The 17588-nt window shown below is 32.7% G+C and overlaps 1 protein-coding gene and 1 long non-coding RNA gene across 5 annotated transcripts; one reads left to right on the forward strand and one right to left on the reverse strand.

Moving 5' to 3' along the window:
* Positions 1-828: 828 nt before the first annotated feature.
* On the forward strand, positions 829-1877 carry LOC139855064 (uncharacterized). Its single transcript, XM_071844321.1, has 2 exons — positions 829-862; positions 961-1877. Exons 1-2 carry the CDS (start codon positions 829-831, stop codon positions 1875-1877), a joined length of 951 nt encoding a protein of 316 aa, XP_071700422.1.
* A 5760-nt stretch (positions 1878-7637) lies between these two features.
* On the reverse strand, positions 7638-12921 carry LOC139853248 (uncharacterized). 4 transcript variants are annotated; one of them, XR_011761319.1, is made up of 6 exons: positions 10371-12921; positions 10034-10135; positions 9745-9926; positions 9409-9523; positions 8394-8668; positions 7638-7761 (listed from the first exon to the last, which is right to left on the reverse strand). It is a non-coding gene; the product is annotated as an uncharacterized lncRNA (long non-coding RNA). The 4 variants fall into 4 exon arrangements; XR_011761320.1 differs by having other exon boundaries at positions 9745-9921; positions 10034-10141; XR_011761318.1 differs by having other exon boundaries at positions 7638-7735; positions 10034-10141.
* Between the last annotated feature and the right edge of the window lie 4667 nt (positions 12922-17588).

Below are 17588 nucleotides of genomic sequence, written 5' to 3' on the forward strand. Positions count from 1 at the left end.
CCCGTACAAAACATATTGATATTCGCTATCATTGGATACGCGAGGTAATTTATTGACAACTGTTGAGACTAGTGAAGATCCATACAAAGGAGAATCCTGCGGATATGTTAACAAAGGTGGTGACTCGAGAGAAGTTGGAGTTATGCAGAGACATAACTGGAATGTTCGTTGATTCGGCTGGAGGGGGAGAATTGATGGTTTCCAGTGGTTTCCAGCCTTCATCTAGATGGCTCTGTTCCAGCCGTCATCTAGATGTTCAAAGCTGCGGACGTTGACAACACGTATGGAAGTGGCAAACTTGAACACGATGACGGCCGCCAACTTCCACCAACCTTCCTCATTCACACCATTCACCGCCATAGAATTTTTGCTATAAATAGAGATGCAAACTTTCATTGTAAATCATCCCAAATCACTCAGAGAAGTGTAATCACAACCTTGAGAGTGTGTGTGAGTTTGAAAGTTTTTTATTAGAGTTCTGTAAATACTCGTGTAATCTATTCTTGTGAGTAATAGAGTTATTTTCTCTCAAATTTATATCTCCCTACGTCCAGGCGATCCTCTCTTCCTAACACCAATAACTAAGAAATAAATCAACCTTAGCTTTCACAAAACCGTACTATCATTCATGTCACCCTATTAGTTCTTGGTCACGCACTGGTCCGTTTTTTCAGGTTCTGTTTTTTGTTGCTGGAGTGATTTCATATAATTGATCAGTTTAATTGAATATATGCATGTCAGTGTTTATTTGTTAACATATATTGACATTTTTAGACTGTTTAGTTTGTTGAATTGTCTGCTATTGATGAATTGAAGATTGCTGATTGAATGTTTAGCTCAACTTGTTTTATTGGTTCTGATGGTTTGAGTAGATATTTGCAAATGAAAATTTGTTGCTACATCACATATTATTTTCATGTTTGAATTATTATGATAATCAATATTAATTTCATTATACAGAGATATTCATTACGACTTTTGCCAGAAAGACCATCTCTCTGAAAGTCAAAGGGTCAGACACCATTGGAAACATCAAAGTCAAGATCCAGAGTAGGGCAGGTATTCCTCATGACGAACAGGCCCTGATCTTTGACGAATGGGTTCTTGAGGATATCGATACGCTTGACAACTATCAAATTAAAAACGACTCTACCCTTACACTTCTGCGTAAATCAAGAACCAGGTTAAAAATATTCATTAAGACCCCCGATGGAACGGTCCACCCTCTGGAAGTCAAACAATCAGACACCATTGAGAAGGTTAAAAACATGATCCCTGGTTTTTCTGATGACTATTCGACGATAATGTTTGACGAAGTTATCCTCGTGGAAAGCAGTACTGTTGCTGACTTCCACATTTCTAATAATTCTACCCTCACAATTTTGACTAAATCAGGAGGGTGGATGCCAATATCTGTTAAGATGTTGACCACCGGAGAGACTATATCTCTGATGGTGAAACCCACATACACAATCAGTAATGTTAAAGACAAAATCCAGTGTACGATACAAATGTCCCCCGACAAGCAGGTGCTGGTGTTCAATGAAATGGTTCTGGACGACAGTGGTACCCTTGAAGACTTCCAAATCAAAAAGGGATCTACCCTCACTGTTATGTGTAAATCAACAGGATTAATGCAGATATATGTCAAGACCCTAACTGGAAAGACTCATACTCTGGAAGTCAGACTGTCAGATACTATTAGCAACGTGAAAGCCAAGATCATGGACAAGGAAGGAATCCCCATAGAAAAACAGAGGTTGATATATAATAATGATAGGGAGCTCCAGGATACGCTTACGGTTTCCGACTACAATATCCGAAAGGAATCCACACTACATGTTGTGCTCAGATTAAGGGATAACGACTTATCTTAATTTCCATAATCCATATGTTACTTAAAAAAGGTATGTATGGTGTCTTTTGTTGCAGTTATGTTTCCTAACTATGTTAGTGAAGGCTGTGTTGACTTATAGTGCTTATTCCTTTTCTTACCCTACTATGTATATCATGTGTGACCTGTTAATGAAGGCTTTGTTGACTTGTATGTTAGTTTTTTTTTTTTAATTGTTGAGGCTCGCTAGGATAGCCTCAACAATTACAACGACTTAAAGCGCCAATGTTCCAATTTACAATATTGTTGCCTCTAGAATTTAACCAACTAAAAGCAAACAAACAAATGGAATAAAAAAGAACACATATCTTCAAAGCCCGGGAGTTGAACAACACGTCATTCCTCTCCAGTTGTGCCAAACGGTCGATGCCATAATGTGATGACCCGGAAATTTCTGACCAAATTTAAACTTAATCTTTGTATGATTAACATTTCCGATACGATAAGCAAAGTCTGTAAAACTGAATCTCAAAATTTTTGAACTACTTTTATATATTTAAATACCCTTCAGTTGTTTTCGACGATTCGCGAACAATTATATGTAAATAGATACATATATACAATAACTTGAAAAGGTAACAATGTATTAATTATCTGATACCGTACATTAAACTTATTGGTTTAAATATCTATTTGAATATATATGATAAGTTGAAATATTTATTATTAAAATTTATTTATAAATAACTTTCAATGTGTATTTAAAAACTGATTTATGTATATTAAAAAGATATATACATATATATAATTTCAAGTTATTTAGTAAACGATAGTAACATTCATTTATTGATTCGATTGATATTTAGATAAGTTAACTAAAGCGTTTAAGATGAACCAGTAAAACACTAATTTGCTGCAGTATTTTCAAATTGCTACAGTACCCAAAATGCTACAGTGTTTTCAAAAATCACTATTTGCTACAGTGAATTGTTACAGTAAAAATTGACTTTGCTACAGTAAAACACTATTTAAAATGAAAATGTATACATGTATATGTATATATAACGAGGCGATAATTTATAGAAGTAAATGACCAAAACACTCGAAAGTTTAAGATATACTTTGAGTGATATAATTTAGAGATAATTTAAGGCTATATTTTGACAAAGGTACGTGTCCCAAAATGTAAATTACAAGTTTTCTCAGCGTATGAAGGGACACTCGAAAAATCGGAACCGGGACATAAGTCGCGTGATGACGTACGACTTATCGGAACAACATTTACAAATCAACTGTGCACGTGAATTTAATATAATATATAATTAATTATATAAATTAAATATATTATATTAATATAATAATATGTCGACGAACTAGTGTACAAAACATATGTGAGCTGGAAATTGGTCCTATGCGATCGCATGGGAATAACCCATCAAAGTCATGCGATCGCATGGCTATGGGGGACAGGCCACATCTATAAATTCGAGCGTTTCTCTGATTTTTTTTTATTCATTCTTCATTCTTCCTCCGTATTATTAGTTATATTTATTATTATTATTATTATTATTATTATTATTATTATTATTATTATTATTATTATTATTATTATTATTATTATTATTATTATTATTATTATTATTATTATTATTATTATTATTAAGATTAATAATATTATTAATCTTATTATTATTAGTAGTATTATACATAAAATACTACGACGAGGTTATGAGCGTGTCACTTTCAAAATGAGTTTTCGAGCGGGATAAAGCTAAGAAAATTATGGGTTATTGCCAAGGAGGTTATGGGTAATGTTCGGGGATATATTTGTGAATCAAACCTAGTGTTTATCATCTCCGTTACGTCTACGTACTTTCCTACAATATTGAATCTCAATACTGATACGTTGAGATCTACGGTTATTTGGTAATCCGAGTTTCGGTCACATTTTGGTGAACGACTATATATGATGCTAAGGTGAGTTTCATTGCTCCCTTTTTAATTGCTTTTGCAATATATATTTTTGGGCTGAGAATACATGCAATTTATTTTAAACGCAATGGATACAAGTACATACTTAATTCTACACTGAGTTTGAACCGAAAATCCCTTAGCTTTGGTAACTAGTAGCTGCCAGTACATAGGATATGGACTGGTGGGCGCGAATAACAGTATATGGATCCATAGGGCTTGACATCCCCATCCGAGCTAGAGCGCTAGCCTTTTAACGGATGTGTGTTATTTGAGTTTAGGACACGTTGGTTTGCGTGTATTAAAACGAATGGGGTATTTATCATTATAACGTTAAAGCTTAGTTACCAGGGTGCTCTGTTACGTAGAATCTATTGACAAACTTTTGATAAATGTTTCTGGATGAAACAACTGAAATCTTGTGATCCACTTTTATATACAGATTATGCGAAACACTAAAACTATGAACTCACCAACCTTTGTGTTGACACTTGTTAGCATGTTTATTCTCAGGTTTCCTAGAAGTCTTCCGCTGTTTGCTTATATGTTAGACAAGCTATGTGCATGGAGTCGTACATGGCATATTTTTCAAGGAAACGTTGCATTCACCAAATCATCACCATGTATCTTATTTTGACTGCATTGTCAACAGAAGTACTATTGTAAACTATTATTTACAGTGATTGTCTATATGTAGAAATCATCAGATATCGAAAACTTTTGATTTAAATATTCATTTATGGTATGCCTTTTCAAAAGAATGCAATGTTTACAAAACGTATCATATAGAGGTCAAATACCTCGCAATGAAATCGATGAATGACGTGTTCGTCCATATGGATTTAGAGCGATCGTCACACATAATAACAAATAAAGTCTCTTTTACCTCTCTAACTGATCGTCAACATTGGAACCAACTGATCCACGCATTCCAGTCTGAAAACAACGGTAAATCAATGTCTATCCAACGAATTACTCTGCACCGTACCTCCTTAGCTATCGAACAATCAAATAAAACATGTTGCAATGACTCAACACCACAACTACACGACACACAGTTGATACGTTTTTTGCTCCAAACCTCTATGTGATAAGTCTAGTCACGTTGGAAGTCTGTCAAGAGCCTCTCTCCAAATAAAAATGCTTATCTTTCGTGGAAGAATCTTCAACCAAAAAGTACAAGGACCCAAGGAAGGTAACGTTGAATCATCAATACACTTCCCGGTATTGCAAACCGAATACTCACCAATATCTGCAAGTTTCCATTGCTACCTATCATCTACACCATTGGTACTAAAGGCCCAATGACTTCAGTTAATTGTTGAAGATTTTCAATGTTTCTTGGCACAATGACTTCCGTTAATTGTTGAAGATTTTCAATGCTTTTTGGCCCAATATCATCTCGAATCCATGACCAAGCCCATGAACCCTCTACTTATCAATGACCAAGCCCATGAACCCTCTACTTATCAATTAACTACTGTGCAATCTCGGTTCGAATCGAGATGATATAACCTTCGGAACCCGTTCATCATCGTTATGTCTCTTCCGATCCAATTATCTTTCCAAAAACGCATATTACGACCATTCTCTACTTTCAAAAGTAATGCATCGTTTGGCAACCAATTATTGTTCAAGCTTTTGTAAGAACCAGTCACCACATTGTTCCATATTCCATTGATAGAAACAGAAGTGCTGCAGAAAAGAGAGGTGTCCCCATGTAACGCCTTAACAACCGTGACCCACAAAGAACTTGGTGCATCAACAAATCGCCAAACCCATTTGTACTTGAGATCAAGATTAAATGCACGAAGGCTACTAATATCAAGTCCTTTTTTTCAACACATTTGAGGACAGATAAATTGTATACATGAGGAGGAGATATGTTATGGTTGAGAGTTTTTAGACCTGTGTTAGTCATGGTGAAGACTGAAGAGTGCTGATGCGACAGTTAGTTCTAGTGACAAATATGTCATCATTGAGAATGACCTCATAAAATACACACACACACACACAATCAAGTGGCAAGGCGAATTGATTTAGGAATATTTTTGATAGAAAGTAAAATACTTTTGATAGAATGTAACCTATTAGGCAATGTAACACATTAAAGAATTAAGATTTGAATTCATAAATTTACTCCCATTTATTATTAGTCTTTATCATTTCTTTTCAAATAAATTTTGTCTAACTTAACCTAAATATAACGATAAATAATAAAGTGATAGCTATGAAACAGGAAATTTTTGACGGAGGAAATAAGTTGTTCATATAGTTTAAAACTAGATTTAAGAGCCCATGCGTTGCACGGGTACTCCTCAGTTTAGTAAATCTAAAATGTCAAAGGTTATATCATGTTACAGAATAATAATGACACTATCAAAAGTTTATAAATGTTAATTATTGAAAACATTATAGTTGTCATCAAAGATCATCTGTGTGCCAATAAAATTTGTGTAATGTATTCATTAGTACTATTATGAAATTTGAAACATAGTTGTAGTTTGAATAAATTTATCCAATACACAACTCAAACTTATGAATTGTTAAAAACACGATACAGATAAAAGCATGTTCTTTAAAACATTAGGTGAATGAACATTCTTCGCCAGGCTTTATACAATTTTGTTGTCGAAAACAACCCTATTTTGTTATATTTTGTTTAGGTTGTTTAAGAACTCGTGCGTTGCACGACAGCTCTATAAAATAGTATTCGAAAACGTTAATATTAAGACTGATTAAATGTATGATATATTTACATCTAAGAAACCCTTCATTATTAATAATATTTGTATTGAAAACAAATTTATTGAAAAAATTAGTATCGTGAACACTATTAATGAATAGAATTACAATGCAACAATCAATTGTTTATAGTCGTTTTCACCAAGTTTCATGTACTTGCTCCATGACCAAAAAAAAAAAAACAAAAAAACAAAAACCGAATATAGTTTAAATAAAACTACATGTGAAACTTATCTTATAGTGTACATAAGTTGGTTTACATTTTTCACGTGTAGCCAAGTTTAGTTACAACGATTACATACAATGGAAGAAGTCTGAAATCCATATCACGAAGGTAGTTAAGCTAGTGAATACAACAGTATTTAAGATAAGTCTTAGTAGGCACGAGAGAAAAAGGACAATGCTTATGAAAGAGCTAAACAGAAGTAATAAAAAACGGATATGGACTTTTATCTTAATATGAGCAGTTGATCTCGAGTAAGTGTGTTATAATTCATATGATCTTCTATCACTAAATATCAATTGAAATTAAATGGGTCAGCTGGGTTAATATATCATATTAATGATTCATAATCCTACGTGAAATTTTGATGAACCGCATCAATTTCACAATACTTTTTTTAATATACTCTGTCCACATACACAGGCATTCGAACACATTTAACATTAGACAAACGTTTAATACCCACTTTTATATATTGATCTACATGTATATATGATATTAGTCAAAGACAAAGAATGTAATTGAGAGATTAATACAACAACAAAACCCAATACCACACTAGTGAATGGAGGAGGTGAGATGTAGACAATCATTCTCCTATCCGAGGATAAAGACAAGTCATTTCTCCACCCAAAGTGAAAACACTCTCAAAAGTAGAGAAAGTCATCTCACTCTCTATTCGACTATTCGACGGATAGAGAGATTGCTTCCGAGTGGACCTCCGGCCAATAAGTATGAAAAAAATTAAAACAAAATAAAATTGAAACATAAATAAATAAATAAACCAAAACTTTTTTACCTGCTCATTTTGGCACCACCAACAGCATACCATCAAGTCCACCACCCAGCACATCATAGGGATGCCACATCACCATCGGGACGAAGGTGTTTAACTGATTCTACATGACATACAATTGACTCCCCCATATCTCCAATTAGCAACTCAAAGTTTTATGATGTACCTGGTCAACATGAATTTGGTGTGTACCTTAAAGTAAGAAGAACAAAAAGGTCAAAATAAATTACACAGAAGTATTAGAATATAGTTTCATTAATTCTCAATGGTGATCATTTTCTTACCATGAACAAATCAACCAATTAAGCTAAAGTCCTAAAACTTGTTATTCTTTTTTTAACAGCGATTGGGATCACCCGAGGGGGACTAAACCACCCGTTGCGATCATCTCCCGTTTCGACTATGCCGATGCAGCGATAATAACCCCGCTCCCATCGCTGCCCGGGAGGAAACCTTGAAACCGATCCAATGGCACGGCCAAGTAAAACCAGAATCAAGTTTTGATTTTTTAAGTCATTATAATCACTAACAAAACATAGAAATGTTTAAACTTCTTTTACAGCTAATAAAGTAAATACCACCATTTTGTAAAACCTAACAGTCATATTGTAAACACTACTACGTATCATTTTTTTTCACAAGCATTATCACTTCACTTCAAGTTTTATTTAATAAGTATGAAGCTCAATCTACAATTCTGAGTGAGTCATACTGCTTAGAATCGCTTCTTGTCTTTATAACATATAGCATGTAGATATGTATACCTAGCATTGAGACTCTACTACATTCATGTTCTATATTTACATCCTAGTTTAGCCACATACCATTATGCTCATATTGTGCTCCACCATGCCAGTCACAACAACTTCTTGTATTCTTGGTTACAATTTAAAAGTGTAGTAACCAAATTCACTCTAAACCCATCCGTAGCTCGAGCAGAAAATCCCTTAGTGAAACATCCACTCAATAATTTACCCATTTGGACCCGCCAGATTACTACATCCACTATGATTGGATTGTTCACCCATTGGAAACCGACATCTCAGGAGTATCCAACACCCTCCAACCAATTGACCACCTTATACCAAACTACCGTAACCTACAAAAAAACACTCTATAAGCAACAAATTAAATTAGAAATAAAACAAACAAAACCAATTAAATAGCACGAGTCTACATATTACATAAGAAACGAACACGACTAAGTAATTCAATAACAAATTGAAAACAAATTCAATAACAAATTGAAAACAAACCTTCTGCATTCATATATGACAAACTAATCATAGATAGGTAAGTAGTTAGAATTATTAAACAACCAACAACCACTTGTAATAAAACTAATTATAGATAGGTAAATAGATAGAAGTATTAAACAACCACTTGTAACAAAAAAACAGAATAGGAGTAGACTTTTTAGTGCTAGATGAAAGTAAATACTACTAAAACCTTGCATCAGTAACATTAACAATACATGAAAAACAGATGATCAGGTATAATATCTATAATCTATACTTTTATTTTCAACAACCAGAATGCACGAATTTTTTCTTTTAGTCATCGAAAGTCGCAATGCATTTAAAAAATTACACTACATACTATTAAGTCGAAACCCGATTCAAATGCACACGAAGGACCGAGGACAGAGCATAAAACCAAAATATTGCATGTTTGGGTCATTTTGGGATCAGTTTCCATCGATTCCTCGATTCTCTCGGTTTTATCCGTTAATAGAACAACCCTAATATAAATACATAAACAAATTAACATTCAAGTACATCAGTTCATCAAATAAAAAGGAATTTTTTTCAATCAAAATTGTGTTGTAAATGAACCTACCAATCACTGCACGACTCCCATCTGAATTGATATCTGTTGTCCAAGCAGTCGATTTGAATCTAGATATAATGTCGATTCCTCGATTCTCTCGGGCGTATCCATTAAAAAAACACCCCTAATATAAATACATAAACAAATTAACATTCAAGTTCATCAGTTCATCCCACTAAAACAACTATTAGAGTTAACTAAAACAACGTGACTTATCTATGCTAAATACCACTAAAACACACAAAATAACTAACTTGATGGCATCACATATCACATTGCCAAAATAGCTTTACATAAGTAACTAAACAAACTGAAAAAAAAACAATAAGCATGAGAAATACTTACTTAATAACGACGGCAACAAACTCTGCCCCAAACAGCAAGTGAGCAACGAAAACTAGTATACAAGTAAAGGTCGTTGTGCAACACCAAACCATGATCACAATTAGCCACAACCATCACAACAAAATGCCAACAATGAAGGTAGAAACTTCAAAATATAGCCGCATCTTTCACAGCCTTCTGTACTGGCAGCCAGAAACATATATACACAAATATGATTCAAAATGAAGTCGTTACAACATACTCATAAGCATATATAACATAAATGTAACATGAAAAATCATGACTATACCTCGAACCATTATCGGCAATATCACACAATCAAACAATGGTTGCTTGATGTTTCACATTTGGCCTTAGAACATATGTCCTTCCAAATTCAGCAGTTTCCGAGCTGCTCCTACATGGAAGACATTGAAAAGTATTATCAAACACTTGGTATGCAATAACCAACAATATAACTACAAATTAACTGTGTTTACCATAACCCATTATCCACACCTGAGTAACTAATATTTTTATTAGTAAATTTTTTAGTTTTTTTATGATATGATTCTTAATGAGTGCGAACAGTCAGCATACATTAGTTCTAAAAAGCTAATTAAATGCGCACCTAACTACAGATTTACCTTGTGCACAACCTGAAGTAATGATCTTCTTAACAGCTTCCTGATTGTGTCGTTTTGATGTGAATCAAATCTTTCAAGTAGGCAAAGATTTGTGACTAAAATCGATTAGCAGAGACCTCCAACTGATCAAAGATGTTCTCGAGCACACATTATACGTCTGAAAACAGAAATTTGGCCCAAAAAAATAATAGCAGTAAAGATGCAAGCATTCAAATCAAGGCCTTGAATATTTAGAAATTATGATACTTGAAATGGGTATAGCAGATACCCCTATTCTTGATAACATATCAAATAAAGAGAACATTTTTTATCAAACATCCACAAGATTTCACTTTTATAAGACGAATTTGATATTGCTCTGTATCACATATTAACCAAGTAAATAAATGAATGTAAAAAACCTACAACCATAAAAGTATTAGAGTAGAGTGTTTCATGAATGTTAAGTTCTTTGTCCCATAAACCACTATAAAGTATTATAATTATATGAAGCATAGTTTATATCAACTGAATCATACAATCCCACATTTCAGGATAAGTTTGAAATTAAATCTAAACACACTTCGAGGGAATTTCCACCCATTTTCTTGTATTTGGGTCAAGCTGGGCTATGCTTAACGTCTAACAGATCATATGTATAAGCTAAAATACATGCCTTTGATGAAACGGGTCAATATGCGAACTAAAGGATGTTAACCTAGATCAGTCACAAATCAAAGCATATCTCCCAAGTCTGGAATCATTATTAAATAACAACATAATGATTAATGAGCAATTAACCAAATTGTAACTGTACATATGCAGCTTAAGTGACACAAGAATAATGAAATTGGAAAATGTGTGTGTTAATAGATATGATGAACTAATATTGTTAGTTAATAAAGTAGAATAAAGTAAAATGATTCCACAAATGAAATATAAATATAAACAAATGGGTATTGGATGGTAGCTGCTGATCTGCAACTATGAGTTCCAAATTATCTAGACCCGTTGATCTGCAACTATTAGTTGTGAGTAACTCAGATAATTAAAATGGAAGTACCAATACTAATGAAACAAAATAGTAAAATAAATGAGACGAAAAAGATATGTTAATTAACAAAATAGTCTCGTTAATATTACAATTGTAGAAAATAACGTTGCTTCTGACAAATAATACAACCAAAAAGATATGTTTAAGAATGCATTTTACCTGGGATATATGTGACATATTGATCCGTAAGTGCTATAAATGCATAGCTTCTTTAAATATCAAAAAGAGTAAAATACACCTGATATTGGAGACTGAATATACCTTATAGCTTAAGACGCAAACTAAGCAGTAACGGTATTTTGAAGAGTGAAAAAAGGTTATTCAAAGTAATTAGTTCAGCAACAATTAACATAGAAAGTACATACTCACAACTTTATCATTATTTTGCGCCAAACCTGAATGAACTCGAAAATTGTGTGTCTGTCACCTCGTTGCGAAAGCAACAAATAGTAATATTGGTCTCTCAAAAATTATCACACACAAACATATATATAAAGCGTTGAAAATCTTAATGGATCATATTACCTTACAAATTTGTACTGACCTGAGTGGGTCTGCGACTAAGCTTCGTTCATCATATCATCGATGCAAATGTTCTAACGATAAGTTGTGATCAGAAGCAACAGCTGAAGCACATGGCAAAAACATTTTGACTACGTTTGAAAGAAAGAGCTTAAACTGTTGAGCACATGATCCTATTAAACTGAAGTTTGTGCAGTTGTAAATAACTGAAGCCAAATGAGTGAGACATAATAAAGTGAATACAGCAAAAAATGAAACTTAAAATCAACTACCACTAACCATATAACCATTCAATCTACAGTAGTATACTTCACTTTATGTCTTAACTTCATGTCTTCACTTCATAACGCTTCTATTTTTTGTATAGATAACAAAGTAAATGAGTTTGGAATAAGAAACAAAAAAAATCATAGAATTTGGAATCAAAATCAAAACCAAAATCAAATACAATCAAAAATCAAAGTCAAAGAAAAATAATAATTAAATCAAAATCGAAGACAATTAAAAACCACCACCAACTGCGCCTTCATATAAGTTCTGGCGAAGTCGAATAATCACTACGGCGGTTGAGGACGATGAATATGATCAATATGAGGAGCTACCACCAACGGCGCCTTCATATTCGATTCCATATCTCTTAATCCATTGACGATATTATGAATATGATGATGATGATTTTGACGGATGTCAATCGAGAATCGTAGGATCCATAGATTGTATGATGAAGATGATGATGATGATGATGATGATGATTCTGTCGTTTGGTTGCTTTGCAAATTGTATCGTATTGAAAGATGATGATGAATCTGGTAACCCTAATTTAGCAGATTAGGCAGAAAAGAACGTATAATTCAATTTAAGCTGATAAAGAAGAAGATGAATATAGGCAGAACGTACCGTTATTCTAGCATCCTTGGAATAATTATTTACATACTACGGATGTAATTAACCTGATAACGAAGTAGATGAATTTAGGAAAGTCGGTCGATTGATGATGAAAACAATTCTTGGAACGGATGGATGGATGGAGAAAATCAGTATGAAATAGACTGAAGAAAAAATTATGTTTGGAGCCCTAAATTGAAAATTTTAAACGGATCGAGAGGTTGGAAAGTGACACGCGTCACTTGTAAATAATTAGTGATTTTTTTAATTCAAAATTATGAGAAAAAAAGTATGGTTGTGCCAAGTGTCCGATTTAGTATGGTGATTAATAATGATTATTATTATAATGATTATTATTAATATTAATTATTAACATTAATATGATTAATGATGATTAATGATAATGATGATCGATGATTAATGATTAATGATGATTAATGATTAATGATTAATGATTAATGATGCTTATTATAATACCCCGTTTCATAAGCTCTCGTAAACAATTGTATATGATTATATATCATAGATTTTAATTTTAATGTTTTTTTTTATCCATTTACAATTATAAACTTTAGTTAGTTTTGATTAGACACTTAGAAAAATATATAGTTTGGGTTAAAGTCATAAATAGATCATATACTTTCATTTTTGTCCCAATGTAGGCTATATACCCCGAAAAATACCAATGTAGGCTATATACTTTCATAAAGTATACTAAACTAATATGAACGAACAATACTTATTAACCGGATAAACAAATAAACGATGACGTGCCATCCTACGTGAAACATAACGTTGGTGATACATTGGAACAAAACTGAAAGTATACAGCCTACATCGGAACACAACTGAAAGTATCTAGCCTACATCAGAACAAAACTGAAAGTATATGACCTATTTGTAGCCATATAAAATGCAAAAAGAATTTTAAATAATTAACTTTATCGGTTCAGCAGGTAACTTGTTAAACTTGTGTACATCGATACAACTTTTAAGAGTATATAACCTACATTGATATTTTTTAGGGTATATAGCTGATGTTATGCGAGGTGTATATAAAATAGTTTATATTTTACTAGGAAAAACTATTAAATACGATACAATTTTACACAAGATATTTATTTATTTATAGAATGGATATACTTAAACCTTGCTACAACACTTATAGGCAGTGTACCTAATCGTACAGTAGTGTAGTTTTTAGTAAGTCCGGTTCGTTCCACAGGGAAATCTTTAAACAAAGCTCAACGCTATATTAGTTTACTTTTATTAAAAATACAAATATATATATAAGTAATATTATTATTATAAAGGGGGGTTTTTACCGTTTAATGACCGGTTTTCGATTTTAAGACTTTAGTCGCAGTTAAAACCTAATGTAAAATATTAAATAAATAAAAGACTTAATTTAAAGCGTAAAGTAAATAATGATAATGAAATTGCGAATAATAAAAGTGCGATAAAATAAACTTGCGATAATTAAAAAGTACGATAATTAAAAGTGCGATTAAATAACAATAAATAAAAGTGCGATAATTAGAAGTGCAATTAAATATAAAATAAAGGAAATTAAATATGAAATAAAAGAATTATGCTTATTTAAACTTCCGTAATCATGATGTTTGACGTGTTGATTTTAGTTTTATGCCCATGGGTTAATTGTCCTTTGTCCTGGATTATTTAATATGTCCGTCTGGTTTTTGTCCATAACAGTCCATCAGTCATAAATATAAAGTGCGAGTGTCCTCATCAAATTATTCTTATACCCGAAGTTAAATATTCCAACTAATTGGGGATTCGAATTGTAACAAGGTTTTAATACTTTGTTTAATGAATACACCAGGTTATCGACTGCGTGTAAACCAAGGTTTTACTACTTTGTTAACAATTACACCAATTACCCTTGAATGTAATTTCACCCCTGTTTTAATTATTCTAGTGGCTATTAATCCATTCCCTTGTCCGGTTAAATGAACGATTATTCGTACATATAAATACCCCGCCCATCGTGTCCGATCGAGTGTATATGGTAATTTATAGGGACGCCCAATTGTAAATCTTTATATTAACATTAACAAACTTTCATTTAGTTAAACAAATATAAAGCCCATTAATAGCCCATAGTCTAATTTCCACAAGTGTCGTTCTTTTATCCAAACCCCAATTATGGTACAAAGCCCAATTACCCAATTTTAGTAATTAGCCCAACATCATGATTACTTCGTTTTAAATAAGCATAATAATAACTTAGCTACGAGACATTAATATAAAAAGGTTGAACATAACTTACAATGATTAAAAATAGCGTAGCGTTACACGGACAGAATTTCGACTTACACCCTTACAACATTCGCTAACATACCCTTATTATTAGAATTATAATTAAAATTAAAATTAAAATATAAATTATATATATATATATATATATATATATATATATATATATATCGTATAGATAGAGAGATGAGAGAAATAGAATATGAAATTTTGATCAGAATTCGGTTTGCTTTATAGCCAGAGTTGAAATTTGGGGCTCCGCGACTCGCGGCAAAAGCCTCTTCAAACTCCGCGAGTCGCGGAGAATGTATTTACAGCTCACACCCTTGGAGTTTCTCTGCCGACGGTTTTTTATATATAAATATAATATATATATAATTAATATAATTAATTATATATTATATTATATTTATATACATAGTTAACTTGTAATTTTTAGTCCGTTGCGTCGAGCGTTAAGAGTTGACTCTGGTCCCAGTTCCGGATTTTCGAACGTCCTTGCGTACAATTTTATATTTTGTACTTTGCGTTTTGAATCTTGTACTCTTGTAATTTCGAGACGTTTCTTATCAATAATTGGAACCTTTTTGATTGTCTTTTGTTCTTTTGAGCTTTTTGGTCGTTTGCGTCTTCAATTCGTCGAATCTGTCTTTTGTCTTCACCTTTTATTATTTAAACGATTATCACTTGTAAATAGAACAATTGCAACTAAAAGCTTGTCTTTCTTGAGGAATAATGCTATGAAATATATGTTCGTTTTTAGCATTATCAAATATTCCCACACTTGAGCGTTGCTTGTCCTCAAGCAATATTGTCTTGAAATACTAGAATCACTTCTTTATTCTTCACACTTTGTACATCAGTGATTTCTATACGGCGGTATAAACAATGGTAGTAACGATATGGTTTACAGTCCCACATGACTAAAATTTAGATCCATTAAGGAAATTGGATCTTTATGAAAACATTTGATCTTTTGAAAATTAAATCTAGTTTTTTACCCTAGATAAGTTTTCCGGGATAACCCTTTACCGGTGTTTGCAAAATATTTTTGTGGGTTTGGTGGGTTTCAGATTTGAAAATTTTAGCTCAAAACTTGCGGTTTTGTGTCACCCACTTGCTAACCTTGTATTTGGAAAGCAACACGTCCAGTTTACTTGTCCCGTATATTACCTTTCGGTAAACTACCGTCCGGTTGTAAAGGAAAGTGTTGAACAAGCAACTGTTAAGGCAATGTCCCCTGACATGCTTTTAATTATGGTCTATAACGTGTCGGACGCAATTACTATCCTTGGTAGGAGCAATAGTAAAGCTCACCCTTATAATTTTTCGGTCTGGCACAAGGTCCTGTCTTTGACCACTATGCAACCACCGTTCTTACGGTTGACACCCGATTTGATTCAGGTGACCTAATGAATTCCAGGTGAATTCCTAGGATTTTACGTTCAATGGTAATGAACGCATTAAAAGTAGGGTTTTCAGAAAACAAATCGGTTTGTAATTTTGATCAAAATATTTTCTCGTTCAAGCTCGAGTTTAGATATCATTGAATTCCATGAGTTTGTAATTCTCAATCTTTAAGGTCAATCTCAAGGATTGAGTGATATCAGTCTTAAAAGCTGATTTTTAATCTTTAAGGAGATTATCCTTTCTGGGGATCTGATTCATTAGTCTTATCCAGCTAATTTGCATGGTGCCCCCCCATTGTACGAGATAAATCCTTCTCATGGTTAGGATAAATCTGACCACTTGGCGACCCTGTTTAATGCTGAGGTCCGTGGATTTCCTGCTGATTTTAGTGATGACTTTTCTAGATTTTTCGTCAACCTACAGCTGGTCTGAACGACAACTTCATGACCTAAATCAAGAAGCGCGTTTCTTTTTCGGAAGACTTTACTTCCTTTTAATGATGGAATTGATTCATCGTGTAGATCCATCTCTTCTTTTCTTTCATTGGGTAAAACAGTTTAGTTTAGTTCAAAGCAAAAGTATTTTCAGTTATTTGTTACAGATATATGTGGCATATGTTTAAAATAACTTGGTAAATTTTCCCACACTTGGCTTTTATTTTCCTTTTTATCGTCCTCTATTCCATTTTAAATGAATTTTAACATTTTAGTTTGTTTCTCAATTTATGTCCTTTCCGAGGTAACAATAATTTCGGTGTTAAAATCTAGTTTTATCGTTCATAAATATGTATAAACATGATTTGAATTCATTTAATTGAAAATTTTCAAAAATTTTACTAGAATTGGGTAGTCAGTATATAAGACTAGGGCTGTTCTTTTTTATCAGAGAGCACTAGATTCTAATACAACTACTGCTTTACTAGTATTTTTAATGGTAACCAAGTGTATAAAGTAAAAAATTTTAAAATCCGAAAGAATTTAACCCCTTCCCACACTTAAGATCTTGCAATGCCCTCATTTGCAAGAAATCAGTAACAATTTAAATTATTGAGGGTGATTTGTGTGAAAATGATTAAATTTTACCAAAGTTTC

This window comes from Rutidosis leptorrhynchoides, chromosome 6 (assembly GCF_046630445.1).
Source record: "Rutidosis leptorrhynchoides isolate AG116_Rl617_1_P2 chromosome 6, CSIRO_AGI_Rlap_v1, whole genome shotgun sequence".
NCBI classification, from domain to species: Eukaryota; Viridiplantae; Streptophyta; class Magnoliopsida; order Asterales; family Asteraceae; genus Rutidosis; species Rutidosis leptorrhynchoides.

Coding starts and splice junctions, on each gene's coding strand:
- LOC139855064 (XM_071844321.1), top strand. CDS start 829: ATGTTTAGCTCAACTTGTTTTATTGGTTCTGATG. Junction 863..960: donor TTGTTTTATTGGTTCTGATG/GTTTGAGTAGAT, acceptor TTCATTATACAG/AGATATTCATTACGACTTTT.